At 43.8% G+C, this 23,124-nt stretch overlaps 1 protein-coding gene across 3 annotated transcripts in view; it reads right to left on the bottom strand.

The window, feature by feature from the left end:
• Positions 1 to 9,178: 9,178 nt before the first annotated feature.
• The window catches only part of LOC149948166 (uncharacterized), a 150,482-nt gene continuing 136,536 nt past the window's right edge, over positions 9,179 to 23,124 (bottom strand). For all 3 annotated transcript variants that reach the window (XM_090173098.1, XM_090173097.1, XM_090173099.1), the window contains 21 exons: positions 22,301 to 22,514; positions 22,104 to 22,205; positions 21,935 to 22,041; positions 21,673 to 21,867; positions 21,549 to 21,608; positions 21,377 to 21,476; positions 20,623 to 20,766; positions 20,405 to 20,492; positions 18,150 to 18,282; positions 18,019 to 18,071; positions 17,719 to 17,833; positions 15,434 to 15,540; positions 15,114 to 15,367; positions 14,980 to 15,046; positions 12,948 to 13,014; positions 12,791 to 12,879; positions 12,588 to 12,717; positions 12,129 to 12,170; positions 11,973 to 12,029; positions 11,858 to 11,894; positions 9,179 to 10,880 (listed from right to left, as the gene is read on the bottom strand). In XM_090173098.1, the coding sequence (XP_090029224.1) occupies positions 9,949 to 10,880; positions 11,858 to 11,894; positions 11,973 to 12,029; positions 12,129 to 12,170; positions 12,588 to 12,717; positions 12,791 to 12,879; positions 12,948 to 13,014; positions 14,980 to 15,046; positions 15,114 to 15,367; positions 15,434 to 15,540; positions 17,719 to 17,833; positions 18,019 to 18,071; positions 18,150 to 18,282; positions 20,405 to 20,492; positions 20,623 to 20,766; positions 21,377 to 21,476; positions 21,549 to 21,608; positions 21,673 to 21,867; positions 21,935 to 22,041; positions 22,104 to 22,205; positions 22,301 to 22,514 (3,093 nt within the window). In that variant the 3' untranslated portion in view covers positions 9,179 to 9,948. The remainder of the gene's footprint in view (positions 10,881 to 11,857; positions 11,895 to 11,972; positions 12,030 to 12,128; positions 12,171 to 12,587; positions 12,718 to 12,790; positions 12,880 to 12,947; positions 13,015 to 14,979; positions 15,047 to 15,113; positions 15,368 to 15,433; positions 15,541 to 17,718; positions 17,834 to 18,018; positions 18,072 to 18,149; positions 18,283 to 20,404; positions 20,493 to 20,622; positions 20,767 to 21,376; positions 21,477 to 21,548; positions 21,609 to 21,672; positions 21,868 to 21,934; positions 22,042 to 22,103; positions 22,206 to 22,300; positions 22,515 to 23,124) is intronic.

The raw sequence follows: 23,124 nt of genomic DNA, 5'->3' as shown, positions 1-23,124 counted from the left end.
GACCTTTAAATTTTCATACTTAAAAATTTAGACTTTAACAAGTTCACAAAAATTAAAAAACAAAGTTCAATAAACAATATCCACAGATATTGTATTCATCCGTTTAGTAAAAAAAACCCGCCTTATCATAATGGTTCCTTTACTTTCATATTTTCCCTAAGGAAGTCGATGGCTGGGCGGTGAACTATCCGCATGGTAGCAATGCGACCCGAGTTAATTCCTGATCACTATAAAATTTTACATTAAAATACTTAAATATTTAAATAAATATGAGATTAATATAATTTATAAATATTTAATTAAATGTAAAATTAATATAATTTATAAATATTTAATTAAATATAGGATTAATATAATTTATAAATATTTAATTAAATATAGGATTAATATAATTTATAAATATTTAATTAAATATAGGATTAATATAATTTATAAATATTTAATTAAATATAGGATTAATATAATTTATAAATATTTAAAATGATGTAGAATAAATTATAGTACCTAACGTTAAAACTTCGTAAAAGACATTCGCCAAAGCTGAAGAACACCGTAGCTTAATAAGCGTCGGTGGCTCAGTGGTTAGAGTAAATCTCTTGCACGCAGCAGATCCGGGTTCGCCATTAAATCGCAAATTGATACTAAGACGAATACCGTGAACAATTGGTGGAAACCCTGCCATTGGACGTTGAGAGGTTGCCCGTACAAACACAAACACAAACACAACAGACTCAACACCCGCAACCGTCATAAAACAAACTCAACATTCACACCCTACACATAAACATTACAATAACGAAATATCCAATCTAACTGAGTTAAAACTGTCGCGATGGTGAGCGTTAAAGAAAAAAACCATCCAAACCAAACCCAACCGCAACTTAATCCTTTAACGCTCGTCGTCACACGGTGGTTTTGCCAACCCTTCGACAGTCCTAGCAACTGCGAACGCAGAGATTTCGAGAAACTGCGTACGCAATGATTAACCTTTGCATGGAAAATGCGAATGCGTTCGCAGGACACACAGACAGACATACACGGTGATTGTAAAAAGTATAAATCAATTTCAGTTTAACCCGATTTAAATGTAATTAACGTTCAAAAGTATCACAGGGTAAAATAGTAAATTTTTGTAACTACGGTAAATCAGGAGTTTTATGTAATCAGGATGGTCGAGTGTAAGCGCCAATATAATAACGAGTAGGTAGATGGCGGTACCTTATCCATATACCTGATCACTGTTCTTTTCTTTATTATTTTTGCCCCCTCTATACCTCACGGAAGGGGGTAGAGAGACCCGCTCGTCAAGAGGGACGAGAAACGAGGATTGTGTTTTAACACTCCGACTGCTGAGTACGCGCGGAATAACCGGTGCGAGGAGTCCGTCACTTCGAGGAATCTCGTACGGACCTTGATTCCGTGATTCCGAATCTCTAGAATATCCGAATCTTCGGAATCTTGGAATCCTACTCGAATCGATGAATCACATACGAATCACGGAATCTCGTGTGAATCACGGAATCAAAGATTAATCATGGAATCTAAAATTGGTTTAATTAATCACAGTCATAAGCCTCGGTCACACTTACAGCAACTCTCGGCTCTATCATTGCCACCTGTATTATGAAAAGGCCTCTGTTATTAGAGATGGCCATGAATCTTATTCTTCGAAAAAAAAACGACTTGAGTGGAGACCGCGGTGCCATCTATTAATGAAAAATAAAGTTAAATTTCAACGTCCACTTTGGATTTTATGATGCGGACCGCGTTTCTCTCCCACCCCCGGCGAAAGGCGCCAGGGGCGGCGTTGCGATTCTGGTTGCTAGGTCTCTTCCGACGGTACAGCTTCCTTCCCCATGTGTCGGGATGGAAGTGCTTAAGATCCGCTTTACCACTGGCTGCTGTGGGGCGGCGAGCCTCCATTTGAGGGCACGCCGTCCTGTTTCCCGGCCTTTCGGAGTCACACCGGGATCTCCGGTGCCAGCTGTACCGGGTTACTAGGACTGCTGTGTGCTCGTCGTTCCCCTTTAGGAGCTCTCTCCAAAGGGTTTGACTCTTAATCCCACTGCTGTCTGCGAAGTGGGAAATGGTTAAACCATTGCTGCACCTTCTGCTGGGTTGAGTGGCTTGCGTCAAAGGTGGATTTGTCACCTGTCCGGGCTAGGTGGACGCTGGCGTAGGGCACTATGATGATAGAACTCCGGTGCTATGGTCTCTGTTACTAGGTACACCGGGCTATAAATTCTGACACACTGCTTACTACACCTCCTTTTTGAGGGAAGGATTGTCTCCTCTCGAGACTTTGGAACATCGCTTCCCGTTGGGACGTTTACCATTCTTACTGAGGGCTTGGCGTTTGGCACAGGCCCACAACCTGAGCTGGCTCTTCAATACCTCCCGTCGCCATTTGTCTTTTAAGGATTCGCCGTCCTGGCAACCACCCATCGCGATGATTATCTCGACTTGTATCACTACCGCTAAGGAGGAAAACAGTTCGGATATTCTGCGACAACTTTTCCTCGCGGCTCTAGAACCTCACGGAAAGAACGCTACAGTCATGTATACCGACGGCTCGTTGGCTGAGGGCTCTGGTGTGGTGAGTGCGGCATTCGTGATCCCGGCGATCAATGTCGGCGCGACGTGTCTTGTGGATTCCGGTCATCCCATAAAAAGGATTGAACTCTTCGCTATTCAAATGGCTTTGTCTGACGCGTCGGTCAACCTACAAGGCATTTTGGTTATTTGCTCGGATTCGAAAAGCGCTCTCACGCAGCTTCACTCTCGTTCTACGGACGACTTTTGTGATGGATACCAGTGGCCCATATCTCTCCTGTGGTGTCCGGCTCATGTTGGAGTTCCGGGCAATGAAATGGCGGACCGTCTGGCGGGAGTTACTAAGCTTCTACGCCCAGCAAAGGTGGACTTCCTCCTCGTGGGGGGGGGGGGGGGGAAGCGCCTGCCGCACGGCAATTTCATCAGCTTGGACTCAAGAGTGGTCAGTAACTAGGACACAATGGCCTCTTCTGGACGCGAAGCCTTTTCCTGGCTCGCAAGCCATTATGCGGATAACTTTAACGCGGCGGGATGACACGCTACTAGCGCGCCTCGGCTGTGACAGACTTCCCACTAGGGCGGTCCTCCATCACTTTAATCTAAGTCCCACGGCCTCCTGCGCTCGGTGTGGAGCCGCAATGGATGACGCTTCCCACACCTTATTCGCTTGCCCATCGCGACGGACGGCTCGGGCTTTTCCTCTACGGGCACTTACGTCTAGGGCTCTGCCGACCAATCTAGTAGACGTCCTCAGTGCGGTACACGCCGGATTCACCGAAGTTGGTGCGGCGTCCTGTGACATTTTACGTAAAACCATTCAAGCTTGACTATAACTCTTTTCGGACGTTTGTTTAGGCCTTTTGTATTACTTGATGGCATTGTAGTTAATGAGTCCTTCTCCTGTGTGCATGGTGTGAAGGTTTCCAGCCATATACACCAACCTTTTACACGTTATTCTGCCCCCCCCCCACAATGATAACGTGGTCAGAGAGCCGATGTTGAGTATTTTAATAAACAACTTATACTCTATTTAGTGGACTTTAACCTTAAGCCTTTTCTATAATATTCGAACAGCTAGATTGGTTTTGGTTGCGAATAGATGAATCAAGGAACCTTGTACAAGTGTGTAGCCGAACAGGAATCGCGGAACTGAACAAGAATCACGGAATCGAACAAGAATCAAGGAATCAAATAAGAATCAATGAATCAAGAGTTGAATCACGGAATATTAAGGAATCATGGCGGAATCACGGAATCTGGCTAGAATCTGGAATCTTAGCAGAATCAAGAATCTTGATTCCAGATTCCTTGATTCGGAATCTCGTGCACGATTCATCGAAGTGACGGACCCCTCGAACCGGTGACAAATGTACAGAGATAGGCAAAAACTAAATTTCAGAGCTCGCGCTCTTCTCTTTCACAGTGAGTAGTTCGAGCCCGCGCTCGGGCTCTTCTCTTTTAGTACAAGAGGGGGAGCCCGCTCTCGCGCTCTTCTCTTTTAGTACAAGAGAGCGAGCCCACGCTCGCGCTCTTCTCTTTTAATACAAGATAGGGAGCCCACGCTGGCGCTCTTCTCTTTTAGTACAAGAGAGGGAGCCCACGCTCGCGCTCTTCTCTTTTAATACAAGAGAGGGAGCCCACGCTCGCGCTTTTTTAAGAGGAAGAGCTAGAGCTCGCGGTCTGCTCGTAATGAGGCCGATAGATTCTGGGAAATTCACATTCAGAAAAAGCACGACGTGATGTGATTCGTGAAGAAAGGCGGGAATCAATTGTTTTAAATTTCACACTCCTCTCTAAGGGCGGCGCTTAAGCTCGCGCTCACGCCTTCTCTTTTATTCTTAGCGGCTGAGCTCGTGCTCGCGCTGTTTTCTTTTTTCCCAAATAATGGAGCTCACGCTCGGGCTCTTCTCTTTTAATACAAGAGGGGGAGCCCGCGCTCGCGATTTGTTCTTTTAGTACAAGAGGGGGAGCCCGCGCTCGCGCTCTTCTCTTTTAGTACAAGAGAAGAGCCCACGCTCGGGCTCTTCTCTTTTAATACAAGAGGGGGAGCCCGCGCTCGCGATTTTCTCTTTTAGTACAAGAGGGGGAGCCCGCGCTCGCGCTCTTCTCTTTTAGTACAAGAGGGGGAGCCCGCTCTCGCGCTCTTCTCTTTTAGTACAAGAGAGCGAGCCCACGCTCGCGCTCTTCTCTTTTAATACAAGATAGGGAGCCCACGCTGGCGCTCTTCTCTTTTAGTACAAGAGAGGGAGCCCACGCTCGCGCTCTTCTCTTTTAATACAAGAGAGGGAGCCCACGCTCGCGCTTTTTTAAGAGGAAGAGCTAGAGCTCGCGGTCTGCTCGTAATGAGGCCGATAGATTCTGGGAAATTCACATTCAGAAAAAGCACGACGTGATGTGATTCGTGAAGAAAGGCGGGAATCAATTGTTTTAAATTTCACACTCCTCTCTAAGGGCGGCGCTTAAGCTCGCGCTCACGCCTTCTCTTTTATTCTTAGCGGCTGAGCTCGTGCTCGCGCTGTTTTCTTTTTTCCCAAATAATGGAGCTCACGCTCGGGCTCTTCTCTTTTAATACAAGAGGGGGAGCCCGCGCTCGCGATTTGTTCTTTTAGTACAAGAGGGGGAGCCCGCGCTCGCGCTCTTCTCTTTTAATACAAGAGGGGGAGCCCACGCTCGGGCTCTTCTCTTTTAGTACAAGAGGGGGAGCCCGCGCTCGCGATTTTCTCTTTTAATACAAGAGGGGGAGCCCACGCTCGGGCTCTTCTCTTTTAATACAAGAGGGGGAGCCCACGCTCGGGCTCTTCTCTTTTAATACAAGAGGGGAGCCCACGCTCGGGCTCTTCTCTTTTAATACAAGAGGGGGAGCCCGCGCTCGCGATTTTCTCTTTTAGTACAAGAGGGGGAGCCCGCGCTCGCGCTCTTCTCTTTTAATACAAGAGGGGGAGCCCGCTCTCGCGCTCTTCTCTTTTAGTACAAGAGAGCGAGCCCACGCTCGCGCTCTTCTCTTTTAATACAAGATAGGGAGCCCACGCTGGCGCTCTTCTCTTTTAGTACAAGAGAGGGAGCCCACGCTCGCGCTCTTCTCTTTTAATACAAGAGAGGGAGCCCACGCTCGCGCTTTTTTAAGAGGAAGAGCTAGAGCTCGCGGTCTGCTCGTAATGAGGCCGATAGATTCTGGGAAATTCACATTCAGAAAAAGCACGACGTGATGTGATTCGTGAAGAAAGGCGGGAATCAATTGTTTTAAATTTCACACTCCTCTCTAAGGGCGGCGCTTAAGCTCGCGCTCACGCCTTCTCTTTTATTCTTAGCGGCTGAGCTCGTGCTCGCGCTGTTTTCTTTTTTCCCAAATAATGGAGCTCACGCTCGGGCTCTTCTCTTTTAATACAAGAGGGGGAGCCCGCGCTCGCGATTTGTTCTTTTAGTACAAGAGGGGGAGCCCGCGCTCGCGCTCTTCTCTTTTAATACAAGAGGGGGAGCCCACGCTCGGGCTCTTCTCTTTTAGTACAAGAGGGGGAGCCCGCGCTCGCGATTTTCTCTTTTAATACAAGAGGGGGAGCCCACGCTCGGGCTCTTCTCTTTTAATACAAGAGGGGGAGCCCACGCTCGGGCTCTTCTCTTTTAATACAAGAGGGGAGCCCACGCTCGGGCTCTTCTCTTTTAATACAAGAGGGGAGCCCACGCTCGGGCTCTTCTCTTTTAATACAAGAGGGGGAGCCCGCGCTCGCGATTTTCTCTTTTAGTACAAGAGGGGGAGCCCGCGCTCGCGCTCTTCTCTTTTAATACAAGAGGGGGAGCCCGCGCTCGCGATTTTCTCTTTTAATACAAGAGGGGGAGCCCACGCTCGGGCTCTTCTCTTTTAATACAAGAGGGGGAGCCCACGCTCGGGCTCTTCTCTTTTAATACAAGAGGGGAGCCCACGCTCGGGCTCTTCTCTTTTAATACAAGAGGGGAGCCCACGCTCGGGCTCTTCTCTTTTAATACAAGAGGGGGAGCCCGCGCTCGCGCTCTTCTCTTTTAATACAAGAGGGGGAGCCCGCGCTCGCGATTTTCTCTTTTAATACAAGAGGGGGAGCCCGCGCTCGCGATTTTCTCTTTTAGTACAAGAGGGGGAGCCCGCGCTCGCAATTTTCTCTTTTAGTACAAGAGGGGGAGCCCACGCTCGCGCTCTTCTCTTTTAATACAAGAGGGGGAGCCCGCGCTCGCGATTTTCTCTTTTAATACAAGAGGGGGAGCCCGCGCTCGCGATTTTCTCTTTTAGTACAAGAGGGGGAGCCCGCGCTCGCGCTCTTCTCTTTTAATAAAAGAGGGGGAGCCTGCGCATTCTCACTCTTCTCAAGAGAATTCGTGAGAAGAGATTGCATCACCTCCTGTGAGAGGGACCGTCAAAATTTTGAGAAGTGAGAATTCTCACTATCAAGGGAAGAATTCTTGAGATGGATGATCAAAGGCAGAGAGCAAAAGAGTTACTCTCACTCTCTAAGACTAATATAAGATTGGTCACTAGCCTACTTAGTACTTACAGGCCATTGCCACCTTAACAGACACCTAAATCTTATTGGAGTTAGTGATGACCCAATTTGTAGGGCTTGTTTAGCTGAAGAGGAAACTACCTCTCACATTCTTTGCAGCTGTGATTACTATGCGGCTCAAAGGTTTGAGCATCTCGGTATGCACCGGCTGGAGACACATGACTTCTTCAACATCCCGGTCAAGCTGATTCTTAGCTTTGTGTCGGAAATAGGACTTTTTATTTGAAGTCACGGTTTGGGGGTTACACAATGGACCCAGGGTCGAAGTGCGCGGCTTTCCACCCCTTTCAATAATAATAATAATAATAATAAAGGTTAAAGACCTTGGTATGCAACAGTTGGAAACATTTGATTTCTTTAATGTCCTGGCTTTGTGGCAGAGATCAGACTTTTTGAGACTTAATATTAGCATAAGTTTATGATTTCTCTAAGTAGTCAAATTAGCCCTTTCAAGGTGTAAGCTTTGTCTAGAAAACGTGATGTCAAAACTTGTCTCTTCGATTTCCGAGAAAATGAAAATTTAAAAAAAAACTAGGAGCCAGCGCTGCTGTACGGTCGAGAATGAGACTATATTGGGAAGGGCTAATTTGACTAGGCGGAGCTTAGTGGGGTGGGAGTTGAGAGAAGGTTCTTTACGATAGTTTTAATGTCGTCTGCTCGCGTTGAATAAGAGCCGTCTTTTCTCTTCATCTAGTGGGCAAGAGGGGAATAAGGAAGTTATATTGAAAGGGAATTAGAAAGCCAAAACTATGGAGGAAGTACCGCATTTATTAACGAGAGATTACAGAAAGTTTTTCATTCTTTATATCTTTATGGAAAGTTTACTTACCAGTTATAAGCCTTGGCTCTAAAACTTTACCGCTATCGTGTGAGTGCCTTTCTTTAAAGTTTTTACTTTCAAATCAACTTGGGATGATTTTTGATATGAATTAAAACAAATGACCGATACTACATGGCTCACAAAATATTTTTTTGAAATTAAAAATCTGCAAGCTTTCGGGTTTAAATGGTAATTAACCGAGACAGAACACATTGGCAGTGAGCATACTATCGGGCCACCAGAAATTACGGCGGTGCTTCCTTCTATTTCTGTGACTCCCTCTCGGCTACTACACTTGACTGTCCTCACTAACAAGGAGACGACCCGAGGTGACAATCACCGATTTTGTTCAAACTCGGGTATAGTGTACACCTCCATGTACCTTAAAAAACCCGCGAGGGAAAAGTTGCGACGGGCTTTCGTTTTGCCATGGCAACCGAAAACGTTTTTGACAACATGATTTGAGATTTATCCATTGAAAATGCAACATGGGAATCTGAAACCTTTTAAGAAATGAAAATTTTGAAAATTTCAAAAACGTTAAACAAAATTTTAATTGATTTTAAAAATAAATTTTTTTTCAAGTTTAAATGCAATTTGGTCAATTGGGGGACCCTTAAAATCCGTCAGATTCCCATGTTATTTTCAATGGAAATAATTCCAAATCATGTTGTCAAAAACATTTTCGGTTGCCATGGCAAAACGAAAGCCCGTCGCAACTTTTCCCTTGGAGGTTTTTCAAGTTACATAGAGGTGTACATTATACCCGACTTTGAACAAAATCGGTGATTATCACCTCGGGTCGTCTCCTTTGTAAGTCTTCTCATCCAGCTTCCAGCGTCCAGATATTTTAATGGAAACGAAATACATCATTTGGTTCATAACAGCAGCGTGATATTGGCAGAGTTAAATAGTGGGAATTAATACCAAACTAAGGGCGCACCAGTTAAATTTTTATCAAGGAGAAATGATAATTTCGCGTGGACCCATTCGTAGAAGGCGGGGTGGTGTATTCAAGACTGCGTCCCGAGTAAAGAACCATAATAATAATATTAAGAAAATAATTAACAACAATTAACATGCTCAAGTTTCGAATTTTATTATGTCATTATTTACAACAAAAAATTCGGGGATTTTGATAAAAAAATTAAAGAACTTTTTCCTTTTTGGGGGGAGAGGGAGAATAATATTTCTTACTTGAAATACATCATTTCCCAATGTGGGAAACACAATTTAACTGAACATTATTAATTCATAAAATACTATCGCTAATATATTTTCATTTATAGCTCTTAATAATAAAATAATAAAACCTTTTCTGTTTAGTTTATAGTTCCATAATTGAAACTTAAACGTTTGTAGGTCACGTCGTATATTATATTATATGGACCAAAAAGAACGGGAAAGAGAGTAAAATAATCTTTGGTGGTCAATGAATAAATACATTTAGCCGCGATATAGGTAGGACAAAGGGAACGATCAATAAATTTGAATAAATTATCGGAACTGGCAAGAGCACTTAAGATTATCACGGAGAACTAATACTAAGGCGTTGACGGTCGAGCGACAACGTAAAAAAAGGACTTTTGGTTTTTTTTTGATAGTCACTGTGACGTTTAGCAGTTCTTTTCTCTTACAAACAAACTTTCTAACTCTACTAGTTTTTCTTAACAATGTTATAAAACAGGATTCGTTATTTATACCCCTATCCGTATTAATAATATATACCAAAAACAATTTAACACCCTCATATTTTGACGAATTTTAACAGTAATGTTTTTTTTTAAGAGGACATTTTATTTCATCGTTAGGTGGAAATATGTAAAAACTCGTCCCGACATCTGGTGAGCGATTTTTTCCTTAATAACATTATATACAATTTGATATGAAATAGATAAAGTGTGTGGCGTGTAGGTGAGCATTTTTTGTTTCAATTTTTGTGCGGGGCCGAGAATCGAACTAAAACCAACTTCCCTCATATTTTTATTATTATAATTATTTTTTTTGGGTAATATTTTTTTAAAAAATATAAGGAGGGAGGCGGGGTCATACTGTGGTGATACTCCAAGATTTTTTCGAAGTACCAGTTGCGGCATCTTCGTCGTGACTGGTCGGTAGTTCAATTTCGCTACTGTCACCTTCCGTGCTACAACTTTCAGAAACCCTGAGTAGCGCCCTCTCTCGGTGGTAGGAGGGATTAGTAGGCGTTCCGTCGTCCGCACTCTTTTCCCTCTTAGTCCTGGGGTTCGAGCCGCACCTGGCGTCGCTCGGAAACAGCCGTTGGAGGTTCTCGGGTTTGTCCCCGTCGTAATCAGTCTCGTCCTCCTCGCTGATTGGCGCGCGCTCGAACTGGAGTCCGCTACTGGGCCTGTATGGGACAAACGGTCTGGCAGCTCCGCCCCCCGGGACTAAGGCACTATCGTCCGTGCTGGAGCTTTGAGAGGACTCCGACTCCGAGGCGTCCGAGTGACCGCGATGGAGCTGGCACCCGCTCGAATGGCCGCCAGCGTAGCCGCCTCGCAACGACACGCTCTCCGCGGTCGGACTGAGATCGTAGGGACTAGCGGAAGCCGTGGTCACTGGCGGCTCCACCAAGTACAGGTGGCTGCTCCGAGGACTGCCCTCCAGTTGCTGCAACTCGAGGGGCGGGAAGGAACCGGTTCGCGAGTGGGGGCAGTGCCAAGCGTGTTCGTGAACCCCGAGTCCACCCAAATGGTGGCCGAAGTTCGGGGCTCCCGCTCCGCGAGTGACGTCGGCGTGGTGACTGCCGTCGCTGTCCGATGCCGGGTCGAACTTGTCCACCGACGGCATCAAGAGGGCGTGGTCCATGTCTTTCCAATCGCGATGATTTGCCGAACTCTTGTCGATTTGAGATCTCACGCGACGAATGCGCTCGTGACGTTGTTCCACCGTCTCGCTACTCGGAAAGGCATCCGGGCAGTATTCCGTGTCGCCCACTATCTCAGGCTTCAAGAAAGCTGTTGGGCGGTTTGAACAAAAAAGAAACACGTTACACTTCCTTTTTAGCAACGCCCGTTAAAATAATCACGCCTTCCCAGTCATTATATTTCAAAATCGGATTTAATTCCTTGGTTCTAGTAACACGTGTCAGGTTTATAGCCCGGTGTACCTGAAATGTTACATCAACATCACCGGAGGTCATAATCATTATGCCCTACGCCAGCGTCCACAACCCGGACAAGTGACAAAACAGCCAAGGCAACGAGAGAACCCTACCGCTGACGGTCACACCTTCGACGCAAGCCGCTCAACCCAGCAGAAGGTGCAACAATGGGGCGACCAACCCCTCACTTCGTATACAGCAGTGGGAATAAGAGCGGAAGCTCTAGCATCTCTAACCAGCACCCCACCGACATAGGTTAAGTGCCAAGCCCTTAAGAAAAGGCTCCTAAAAGGGGAACGAGGGCACACTGCGACCCAGCGTAACCTGGCACAGGTGGCACCGGAGATCCCAATGGGCTCCAAAAGGCCGGCAAACCAGCCCACAGCGCCTCATACGGAGACCCGCCGCCCCACAGCAGCTACCAAATCCACCGAGCCTCCGAGGCGACAGGATGCCTGGACCCTCTCCGTTAGCCGGAGCTGAAGCCCAGTTTCCAGCCCATACCTGACCGAAGTCGGAGGTGGAGATCACGGCTAACACCTCCCAGTGCGCCACCGCCCTTATGGGTTACAAGAGGCGGACCCCGACTCCCCGGTAAAGCCACCAGTTATGGCACACTGCGACCCCTTAAGGGCCTGATTCAAGTAACACAAATAAAACTGGCTAAACGTATTACGACTTCCAATTCCAGTCGTAAGTTCCGCCCCTAATCGGAAGAATGAAACGCCCATCATTTGACACGCCCACCCCAGTCCGTAAAATAGGAGGGGCCTACGAATTAAATCAGAATACGCCCTAAAATAGGTGGCGTCGAAATCAAACGGTACTTACACTTATAGGAATTGCTCCGACTTCTAAATTTGTTCTCCTAATAAAAATGAGACATTGTATTTTCTTGAAATTGACAATTTAATTATCAACTAAATGAAAAGAACGAATTGTTTACGTATTCGTCGTCGGCATCCGGATCTTCATTACTACACGTAAAACATATTCTATTTATCTGTTTCAAATAATTGAAATCCCGATAAATTACTATTAAGAACTGGCAACCAAACGTCAAAACAAAAATAAAGAAAGGGTATTTTCAAATGTTGCTTACATTTTCGCTTAAAAGAGTGTACGAGAGAAACACCACCAGCCCCTAATTGCGGAATAGATTCGTTAATTACCGTTAATCGTTTCCCAATTATCGGTCTTACCATATGTAACATAATTACTCATAAGTATGCCATACAAGCATTTTCGTTAATGAAACCTTGTTCACGGGATATGACGTAAGCTACGTCACTTACAACTCCGTCATCAACTTTACTGATGGGAAACGGAAGGTAGTGAGAATTCCTCGCGCGTTTCTGACTTTGCCCATGTCAAGTTTAGATCGTGCCTCGCGATCACACGATTTAATTTCCATGGTAACCTTTTCAATAAGCATTTTTGCATTTTTGGGTCCGCTCAATGTATGTTCCTCGTGAAACAAGGACTCATTGAATTTTTTTCAATGGAAATGTTATACTTATGAGTAATTATGTTACATATGGTCTTACGAAAATCGACTCACCAGAAGTGCCGAACTGAAGGCAAATATATATTTAAATATGACATCGTCGAAATTTATATACAATATACTTGAGACGGAAACGAATAATAATATGACGAGGAGGACTAAAGAGCGATGTAGTAGGCTCGCCCTGCGGTAAGAAGCGCCAATCAGAAAGCGAGCTAAATGCGATTTAACCAATCAGAATGGGAAAGAAAACTGACCTGTTTCTCGCCCTCCTCCTATGATGCGCGTCGGCTTTTTCGTGCCGTCGCAATTCCGCTTTGACGGTTAAAAATAACAATACTTGTAGCTAGATAAGAAACGAAACTTTTAGCGCCGTAATTATTGTAAAGATTTAAAGTAAAGAATCCAACTTACTAAAGATACGATAAAAACCGATGTAACGTAAGCGTAAAAATAATTTGTTTCGAATTTCAACCACCAACTGAAATAAATTGAACCAACATTTTTAGTAAATAACACTCCAAAATATGTGCCTGTATATTTTATAGTGTTAAATCAAACCACTAACGATAAAGGTTCGATTAATACACTCTGAACAATCCAGTAAACGACACTTTATATAAATCACGCCTCCTTAACGAACAAGGCCGTCTTTACGTAATTGGAGGCCCCTGGGCAAAGCTATGGGTGAGACCCCTAATAACGCCACCCAAGATTCTAACCTCCAGTGCGAATTCCATCGTTGCTCTAATCTACAACTATCGATTCAAATAGTTTCACTTGTCCTACTAAAGGTTAATAAAGAAGAAGCTTATTCTGAGTTTTAAAAATACTAACAACCGAAAGTCTTTATTCGTTTTAGATTTATCCAGGTTATGACGCGATTAAATATAATGTTTAGGACTTTCGGGCAATATTAAAATTTATTTTGCAATTTAAAAATGGGGCCCTCCAGAATCTTGGGGCCCTAGGGCAGTGCCCTTTTTGCCCATGGGAAAGACGGCACTGGTAATGAAAAACTACTCTAAAGGCGGGGTTTCATTAGCCCTTTCTGAAGAAAGCATCAAACAAAAGCTTGAAATTTGAAACGCGGGAAGCCAGGCCCATAACCAGCCACCAAAACTCCGGGGCGCTCAATTTTTCTTGGGGGTGTCAATGCCTTGATACTAAAAATCGTAATTTTTAACTCCCACTCCCGAAATTAGTAAATATACCGAAATTGGCTTTATTTGGTTATTTTTTAAATTATGAATTTCGACTTCGTTGAAAACAGATTATTTTATTAAAAATACAGGTAACCGATGTTATATGATATTAGTTGGTAGATGAGCAATCGATTTTTTTTGGGTCGATCAGGATGGGGATACTCAAATATTTATTTGGGGGTATCCCCTGGCCACCGCCCCCCATATACGGGCCTGAGGGAAGCTTTAAAATTCCAAGCTTTTTGGTCGCGGCTTTCGTTACAAACCCCGCCTTATGATAGGCGCCCAGTGGCTCTCCATTTCGTATACGTCCTGCCTTTCACAAGGCATTGTCTCCGTTACGGAGCAAAGGCTTGTGAAAGGTAAGACGGAGACGTTACGAAGAACAGTGAGAGCCTGGCCTTAAGCGTTTTAAAGACTTCACGCCTTTTACATAAATACAAATCAACCACGCCTCTACCCCAAAAAAATAAGAATACCAGAAATAGGCAAACACTCCTTAAAGGGCAACGCAAGTGACCACGCAGGGGGTAAATTATCTTATAGATAAAAAGAACGACTGCGCGTGCGCTATCTGTCATAGCCTTTCCCTCTGTAAAAAAAACAGACCATCTTTGCCGAATTCATTTTGTATAAATGCGCCTCTCGCGGTTTTTATGCAAAATCCGTGCATTCTTTAATCGCGAAAATGGCCGAGGAAAGTGAAGTTTCCGAACTTACCGAAAAGTCGGATCCTTTATACAAAAGAATTGTAATAAAACAAAGATAAATATTCTGTCGGGGTATAATGATAGGGAAATTGTTAAGGGAGACGGGATATAGGACCAAGTGTGTGGGGCCTCGGACTGAGAATTTTCTTAATCTAAGGTGAGGCTAGCGGCAGAAATTTACCGCGTCCAAGGCCTAATGTTTCAACCTCCTTAATTAAAATATTAAATTGATAAATAATTTTATTCCCAAACATTGTTAAATCGAAAATATTGACGTCAAACTCTCGGAAACTAACTCTGTTCTTTTCTCCATAATAAATAAATAAATATAAAATCCTGGGTTCGTTGGTCGTGAGCTAAGAAAATCGAAAAATTTGCAAATGAGAGCGAAATTAGGCCAAGGAGAATAAGGTTTACGACTTGTAGAAGAAAACATAGTTCCAAACCAAGCGCCCCCCCCCCCCTACATGGCCACTCGCGTTGTCCTTTAAGTGATTATTCGAAAAAGAGAGAGTTTAATGAGCACGTTACCTTTGGAGGCGAAACCCTTCCAAAACTTGAGCAGCTAAGGTGGCGCCTACTACGATAAGCGGAAAGGCTGAAAAGAAAAGGTGATTTAGTTGGATATGAAAGCCTCGAGAGGGGATGACTGTAAACGCAGTTACCCCAACCCATGGCGGCAATTTTGAGCTCAGGGTATCGGACGTTCCTCATGTCGACGAATTCTATGTAAACGGTTAATCCCATGCAGAGTTGCATGCAGAAGGCGGCCAGTAGGAAAAACTGGATGATGGAGATGACGTGCGGGAAGTATTCCTTGGTGAGTGACTCGTGCAGAGCCTTGAGCATGGTGCCGTACGCCCCCAACAGCGCGATGCAAATTTGGATCTTCAGAGCCGTGATGGCCCCTTGTATTTGTCTGCGGATTGTAAACAAAATAGCGACTTATATATCATCGCAAAAAGCCGGCGTTTCGAATATTCACCTCCAAAAAATGATAAGAATAGCTAGTGTTAAACAGATCAACAAGGCACAAATGACGCAACCCAGACCAGCAATCATCTCAAATCCCATACCGTCCAGGTGATCACCCTGTGACAAAGAGTACATTTAGGAGTTTCGTAGACGGAAAAGTGGATAGCGATTCTTAAAGGCCGACTACATAAATCTTCGGTTTACTCTGTCTTTCACTGGAAGTAGGCTGACTGCATGGCACACGTGTATTGCAGTAAGCCTACTTCCAGTGAAAGACAGAGTAAACCGAAGATTTATGTAGTCGGCCTTTAAGCGACAATTTTTATGGAAATTGTTATAGTTATCGAAGAAGGTTTACGGTTTACGCCATTCGAATTTATTTCGCGTTTAATTTCTTCCAGCGTATCGTATTACAAAAGAGCCATTACATTAGCCCACCCAAGAATACCCAAAATTTAATTCGTAATATTTTCCTTTAAAGATTTTAGATTTATCTCACACCGTTTCGAGCGTACACGAATAAAGACAGAATTACCGAAAACTTCCTACAATAGGCGTATTGATAATCGGCGTTCGATAACAATTTAATAAACGCGCTGGGGTGTAAGTGGTACGGGCCGCGTCGTGGGGGTCCGGAGTGTCAATGGTAATTGTAATTGGATGACGGAGTGTCGTTGGAACAATCGCTCTAAAAGGGCCATCCTTCGGTTAAGAGCCGGGCGTCGCTAGAAAGGCCGTCTGTAGGCGAGACATCGAAACGCGAAAGATCATGAGAACAACGGCAATGGGCTTACCGGCGATCAGCGGCGAGCGAAGGCAAAGGCAGCCTTAAGGCATTACCGCGTTATTGAATAGGCCACACTCGAGTGGGCCCAACCAGACCAGCGAGACGAGGCCGCGTCCGACGATCGATAGCTCGAGACGGACTGTGCGTCTCAATGCCCCCTCAAGTTCCACCCCGTGATAGCCGCCTTAGCGTCGTCTTCCCATTCCGATCCTGGCCACCCCACCCCCGTCGTTGCGCGCGTGTACCTCGTCTTCCTCGGATCCTAAATCAAACCTCGGCCCGAGGAATTTCCTGAGATTCCGGCGCTCAATTTTACAAGACACCCCCGAGAACATATTTTCTCCCAAACTCGGGACGTGAGGGGGTGGTCGCTTATTTATTATGGATGAAGTTATCTGGCCGCCCAAAATACGGAAAGAAGGAGACGCGAGTCTTATTATTACCACGACGATATATTCTTCAAGAGATACGCCGTATAATGTTTCATTAATAATAGATTTCGGAGAATCTAGCGAACAGAAATCAGAATTAACGTAAAGCGAATACGATTTGCTATCGATATTGGGACAATTTAGGCCAAAGATTAGCCTCAAAATTATGACAATAAACAAAATCGCTACAACATCAGACAACTACACCAGTAATAAGAATCCTTTCTTATATATCGGTAAAGCGAAATTCGCCACAAAAATGGCGGCCAAAATAAGCGTTTTCAAAGCAAAGAGTATGGAGGAAATAGAGATAAAACAACCGGGAGAGGTCCGCAACGAAACGTTCACCACGGAGGGGGTTGACAATGGGGAAACACATCTGTAAACCGAGATTCAAAATAGCTACCGCAGCGCCATTTCGGGATTCTTCGTTATGGAAAAGGCACAAAAATTGCAACAATAGCGCCAAAGAGAATTCTTTGATAGCGCGTGGTCTTTTCTTGGAGTACCTTTTTAATTTGAAAATGTATTTAGATCATATCACTATTTCCTCCATACTCTTTGTGCCAACCACAGGCGCAGTTCAGAAAATGTAGTAAAGGCACAAAAATTGCAACAATAGCGCCAAAGATAATTCTTTGATAGCGCGTGGTCTTTTCTGGGAGTACCTTTTTAATTTGAAAATGTATTTAGATCATATCACTATTTCCTCCATACTCTTTGTGCCAACCACAGGCGCAGTTCAGAAAATGTAATAATTATTTTATAAAAATTTCGTTTCTTTTCCGAAATGGCGCTGCGGTAGCTATTTTGAAGCTCGGTTTACAGATGTTTTTCCCCATTGTCAACCCCCTCGGTGGTGAACGTTTCGTTGCGGACCTCTCCCGGTTGTTTTATCTCTATTTCCTCCATACTCTTTGTTCAAAGGACGCGAAAGTAGAACCTAAAGGTTGATAAGTCTAATTTCGATCTCGCTGATAACGTTATCCATCGAAAGTAGACGAGGTAACGATGGTCGTTAAGGAAATTGGCAGTGAACTATCAAGATACGTAATTAAGAATATAATTAGTTCTTACATTTTGTAGGAATGTGGTAAGGAGGACAGCGTACGTTCCAAGTTGGGTACATTGGCAGAGCGTATAGTTGCCCGTGGAAACGGGTTCGCAACCTTCAACGGAAAATTCTATTTTCCTGTAAAGACGCACTAGGAATGTTAGAGGGAAGTTTTTGACAGTCGAGTGATTTCAAAAACCATTTTGCGCCTGCAAACACTACTCCTACGTAGGATGGGGTAAATAGACCGGATGGACCCAAACACGTAAGGGTAGTGTCGCGCGAAAAAACGTAATTTGGAAATGGGTTAATAGTTAACTCACCCGTTTTGAAAGTCAGCCACGCCGCAAGAAATATTCCACATCATTCCTTCGCCCTAAATTGGAATTAAATTAATTAATCGATTCGGCTTTCCGGTATTCTCCAAAATTTGAAATTGCATTCGAGCGCTTACGAAAGACTGATTGAGATGAGAAAGGCGAGCTTTGACGTTCAATCCATTGATGGGCTTGGTCGTGATTGGTTGCTTCCCCTTGATAGCCACACCCACCAGGCGAGAATGCAAATGATACTCCAGATCCAAGCCTCTAGGAGTCAAGGGAGGGAGGCCAAAACAACCAAAGCTTTTCTTAGTTACCCCGTTACTTTTACCAGTCAAAGACTATGCTAATACTATCACGAATTTATTTCCCCCATGAATATTCAACCGTGTCCCTTCTTTAAAAACGAAAGGCGGGGCCTATTTTCCCGTCATCATCCACGACCAATGAAATGACGCGATGTGCCCCTTACTTCTTCACGTGTTATTTTATCATTGGCTTGATGGTAGCAAGCTCACCTCTTGAGACCGGGGTTCAAAAATTTTAGCTAGGGTAGGCTAATACCCAAGGCACCAGCTTAAGCCCAAGTCACCTAACGACTTTTAATGCCTTTAAATAAGGTGGCCGGGTTACAATAAGTAGGTGGGTGGTGGCAAGCCTTGCATGCCCCGCGAGTAGAGATCGGCGTTTGAATATTCAAATTATCCAATTATTTATTTTTATTCATAACCGACAATTATCAAAAAAATATCAGAAAAATCCCATTATTTTGCATGTTAAATCGTTGTTTATTCGTATATAATGTTCATAAATAAACAGTTAATCAAAATTTTTATGATTAATCGAAATTTGGCCGGTTAATTTATTTGTTCCGCCGATCTCTACACGCGAGCCAACAGCTGCCTACACTCCCTATTATCCTTAAACTAAACAAGTGTTTATGGAAAGGGGAAACAAATAACTCGGGGGTGAAACCTCTTTAAAGGCCTAGGTTTTCTTCTGCCTGTCACCCTTTAAGCGTAATTCCCGCCAAACAAATATCCTGGTGGTAGGCCAACCGCGGAACACGTTGGCCTACCACCAGGGTATTTGGTTGGAAGGAAAGTAAATTTAAAGGGTGACACGCGGAAGAATACCTAGGCCTTTAACCAGTGGGGAGAGAATTTGCCAACTCAACGTGGAAGGAGCTGTTCGAAGTTTTCACCCAGTGCCACAAGCGGGGATCGAAACAAGCTCCTCTTGCTGCGAGGCGAAAGTGCTACCCGACATGATGTAGTTGACAGTTAGAATTTTTAAGAAAAACTTAACTGTTAAAAAACTGTTTGCGCGTAGTTACGTAAACTCTACTAATTTCAAAACACGAATAAACAAGTTTTACAAAAACTATAGTATTGGAAATGTTCAGTAGAGTCACCAGGACAGGCGCGCGTGTTACAATCGATATCAATTTGAATCGCTTAGGCCAATAGTTGATTTTATAAAATAAAAAGTGGTCTTGCCCAACTTGTTAAAATGTTGCTCTTACGTCACAAGACCCAGCTTTATTAGTGTATTCCTCGCACGAGCGATTTGCACGCGCTCTAGAAAAAGCTATATTCCTCGCGACTGTAGCGTGCGCTCGTAGGCTTGTCAAAGTAAGAGACTGTGACGTAAGAGCAACATTTCAACAAGAAGGCCACGTTAGTTTATAAAAAGAACTATTACTTAAAAGTATCCTTTTCGTTATAATTTTTTAATAAGAAGTCGATGGAATTAGGTTAATTAGGCTTTTGGTACCTTTTTCAAACCCTTTTTCATAGTGTTTTAAATTTTTAATAGGCTCCAATTTCCGCCTCTGGAGAATGGACCTTGAGTATTCCAACTGAATATTCATGGATGAAATAAATCGGAGGTTTTATTTTATAGAAACATCTATCGCTAGCTATCCATTGAGAACGAATTACAATGAGTAGCGTAAGCTTCTATTGCGGGAAAATCTCTTTACATACAGTACCACCTTTACAGCGCAGCAATGCATTATAAACGGCCTCAACTAATATATATTTGCGACACTTTCTAAGGAACTATTGCCAACTAACTATTGCTCCCTCTTCGATTACTTCCGCGCCAATTTTCATTACATTCGATTGATAGCGCCATCTTTCGCTGGCCCGAGCCATTTGAAAGAGGACTATATTTATTAATGTACATCCTCCAATTTCCTTAAGCTAATTCTTTCTACGCGCGCGCGGCGCGAGAGATAATACAAAAACCGACCATCAATAATTAACCGGAGAAAATAAATCATAAATCAGAACCAATAAGAGATCAAAGCCAAGATACGGGGTCATTTTTGAGGGCGAGAGCGCCATCTATCGAAGCGAATAGGAGTAAATCAAATACCGCTTACTCTGTCTCCTGTTGAGAGAGGAAAAGTTTGGGAAGGAACACTGACAGATTCTTGTAAAAAACGACAGCAACGCTCAACGAATTATTTCCTGAAATAATTAAGAACCGTTAGGCATTCGCTTCGATCAATAGCGATGATTGATTAAGCCGCGAGTCTCCCTCTGGCGGGAGATGGAGCAATGGAATGGCTTTCATCATTGCGAAGCATCATCTGTTTACCCTCAACGTAATAGTCCGCCCATGTGCCGATGTCCAGCTCCAAAGAGTCAGTCAACCAGGACGGACCCGTTTCTTGAAGTTCCTTCTTGGGAAACACCAGCGCCATCTTGTTATTATCCTTCTGAATTTTACCAACTTCCATGACTGCGAAAGATATTTTATAAACGTTAATTAATTACTTATCAAAAAGGAATACGCTACCAACTACCATTTTCTCAGTTTTGCCAAAATAACGCGGATATAAGGATTTTTGCTTTAAATCAAATGATGTGTTGTAAAACAAAATCATTGATTTTAAAATTTAAATCTTCTTCATTTAAATCAGTGTAATTATGAGTATGTGCAAATTAGATTTAGTAGAAATTGGAAATTCAAATAAACCAAATTACAAGTACTAATTAAATCTGACTTAAATCAAAGAAATCAACCACCCAACAAACGGCTATAAATATATTTCACGAATTTAGTCAGGAATCCATACCTCTACTTGGAATGCTTATCGCGGCAGATTTTCGTCTCGATGTGGCTGACGGTTTTTTTGACGTCACTATGTCAACTTAACGAACAACAACGTGAGAGGGGAGCGCGCGCAGAGGGGATTTTTTTATCTCACGTAGGCGGGGCTAAAGCCGTCAGAGTGACGCGATACGGCAGGATAAGCATTCCAAGTAGAGGTATGGATTCCTGATGTAGTTCATAGTATACTTTTTAATTTTTCTCTATGAATTTTAATGGAAAGAAAGAGAGTTCATACCTAAAGTGGATCTTTCGAACGTTTGAAAAGTTTCATTTTCCGTGAGGGATCCGTGTAACAAACCGTAACTCAGCAACAAATGATGGAGTTTGATCAAATGCTAACGATTGGAATGCTCAATTTAGACGGAGTACTCTTTCGAGATACTTATGGAAATATTTGTCACGCTTACCGATTGTTTCTGTACCAGATGAGGAATGGTTAACAGGAATGATACGACATCTAGGAAAACCTAAATCAAAATATTTCGCTTTTAGCACGGGACTCGAAGGTCCAAAGATACCGAAGAAAAGTACCTGAGAATTGTTCCGAATAGTGTCCTCTTCGGCAATATTTCTGTGTTCGTACTCTTGGATGCTGTCCAGCAAGTCGACGACTGGGACCCCTTCGGAGACGTGCAATTGCTCCTTCTTCTTGCGCAAATATTTATTCAGGTCCTCCAAGACTTTCCGCACCGACGTAAACAAGTAGCCCATCTTCAAACTCTCAAACTTAAAAAAAGAGAGAACAATGATAAGTAGCGAGTTCGAAGGGCTAGTGAATGGAAGGGAGATTTACATTTTTAGATATCGCGATAAATTCTCCGGCTAAGCAACCGGAAAAATCAGGCTCCTCCCACATGGCGATGTCCTTCTGACGTAACAGGCATTGTCGTTTCACGTCACCTGAAAGTGTCAAAGCGATCAGAGAGGGAATCCGAATGAAAGCGTTCGTCGGCGGGTCGTACCTCTGAAGCCAATGGGGCAAGGCTGTATGTCGTCGGAATTGGAGGCGGTCTCGTTCCATTTGACGTTCAGGTACTCTTCGGGCCCGCAAGTCGATATTTTCCCTGAATAGACAAAGTCAAAGGTTAAGATTACCGGTTTATTCCCCCCCCCCCACCGTATCGTAGATTTAGGGCGCGCGCCGCCTGTAATGACGTACTTCCTTTGTTGATGACAGTAATGACGCTATCCTTGCGCGTGGCGCCAGCGGTACTGGTAATGATACAAGTGTAGATGGCGGTAGTGACGGCAGCCTTCAGCAAAATTCGACTTCCGACCGGAAATAAGTCTTCGATCATTTCCGGTTCCGATAGAGGGTTCAGAATAACGCCGTTCTTCAGCCAGTTGTAGCCCAGGTTCGTATTGACGTCGTCCTGCGAAATACGAGAGTGTTTGCTTTTCGTCGTCACCCGACTCTAATATTCGGCGGATCCGCGAGCCAATGTACCCGCGTATATCTAACGGCAATACCGAAGTTGACCTAAAACTATCGACTTACGGAAACCAGAAGATAAGCTACGGTTATATAGATAATGGAACATCGACTATTTTACATATCCAGACGAGAATTTGGAGATGGCCTCGTATTTCTATAGTTTGTTTCCCAAAAAGGCTATTCTTCCAAAAAGGACTGTAGCGGTCTTACGGCGATTCCTTTTCAAGCGTAATGCCAGAGGGGAAATCCCGCGACACACTCGCGATCTTTATTTTCGGTCTACTTATTCCTTCCAAGTTTTCCGTTGGTTAAACATTTTAGAAAGTCTAGCTTTACCGTGTGTATACTGGAGGCGGGCTAGTACGCTAAAGCGCTATTTTTCTATAAATTGTATTCGAAGCGAATACAATTTCAACAATTCCAGGAGAAAGAATTCGTTTCTTTACAAAGTATTTTAGGGATTTCATAAAATGATCGCCATTCTTTTGATTTGTTTTTAAAAGTGTATTACTATTTCGATGGAAAAGTATTTATCCGAGAAAATCTTC

This window comes from Leiobunum rupestre, chromosome 4 (assembly GCF_980474605.1).
Source record: "Leiobunum rupestre chromosome 4, qqLeiRupe1.1.hap1, whole genome shotgun sequence".
NCBI classification, from domain to species: domain Eukaryota; kingdom Metazoa; phylum Arthropoda; class Arachnida; order Opiliones; family Sclerosomatidae; genus Leiobunum; species Leiobunum rupestre.
This window is presented reverse-complemented; position numbering and strand designations above follow the sequence as displayed.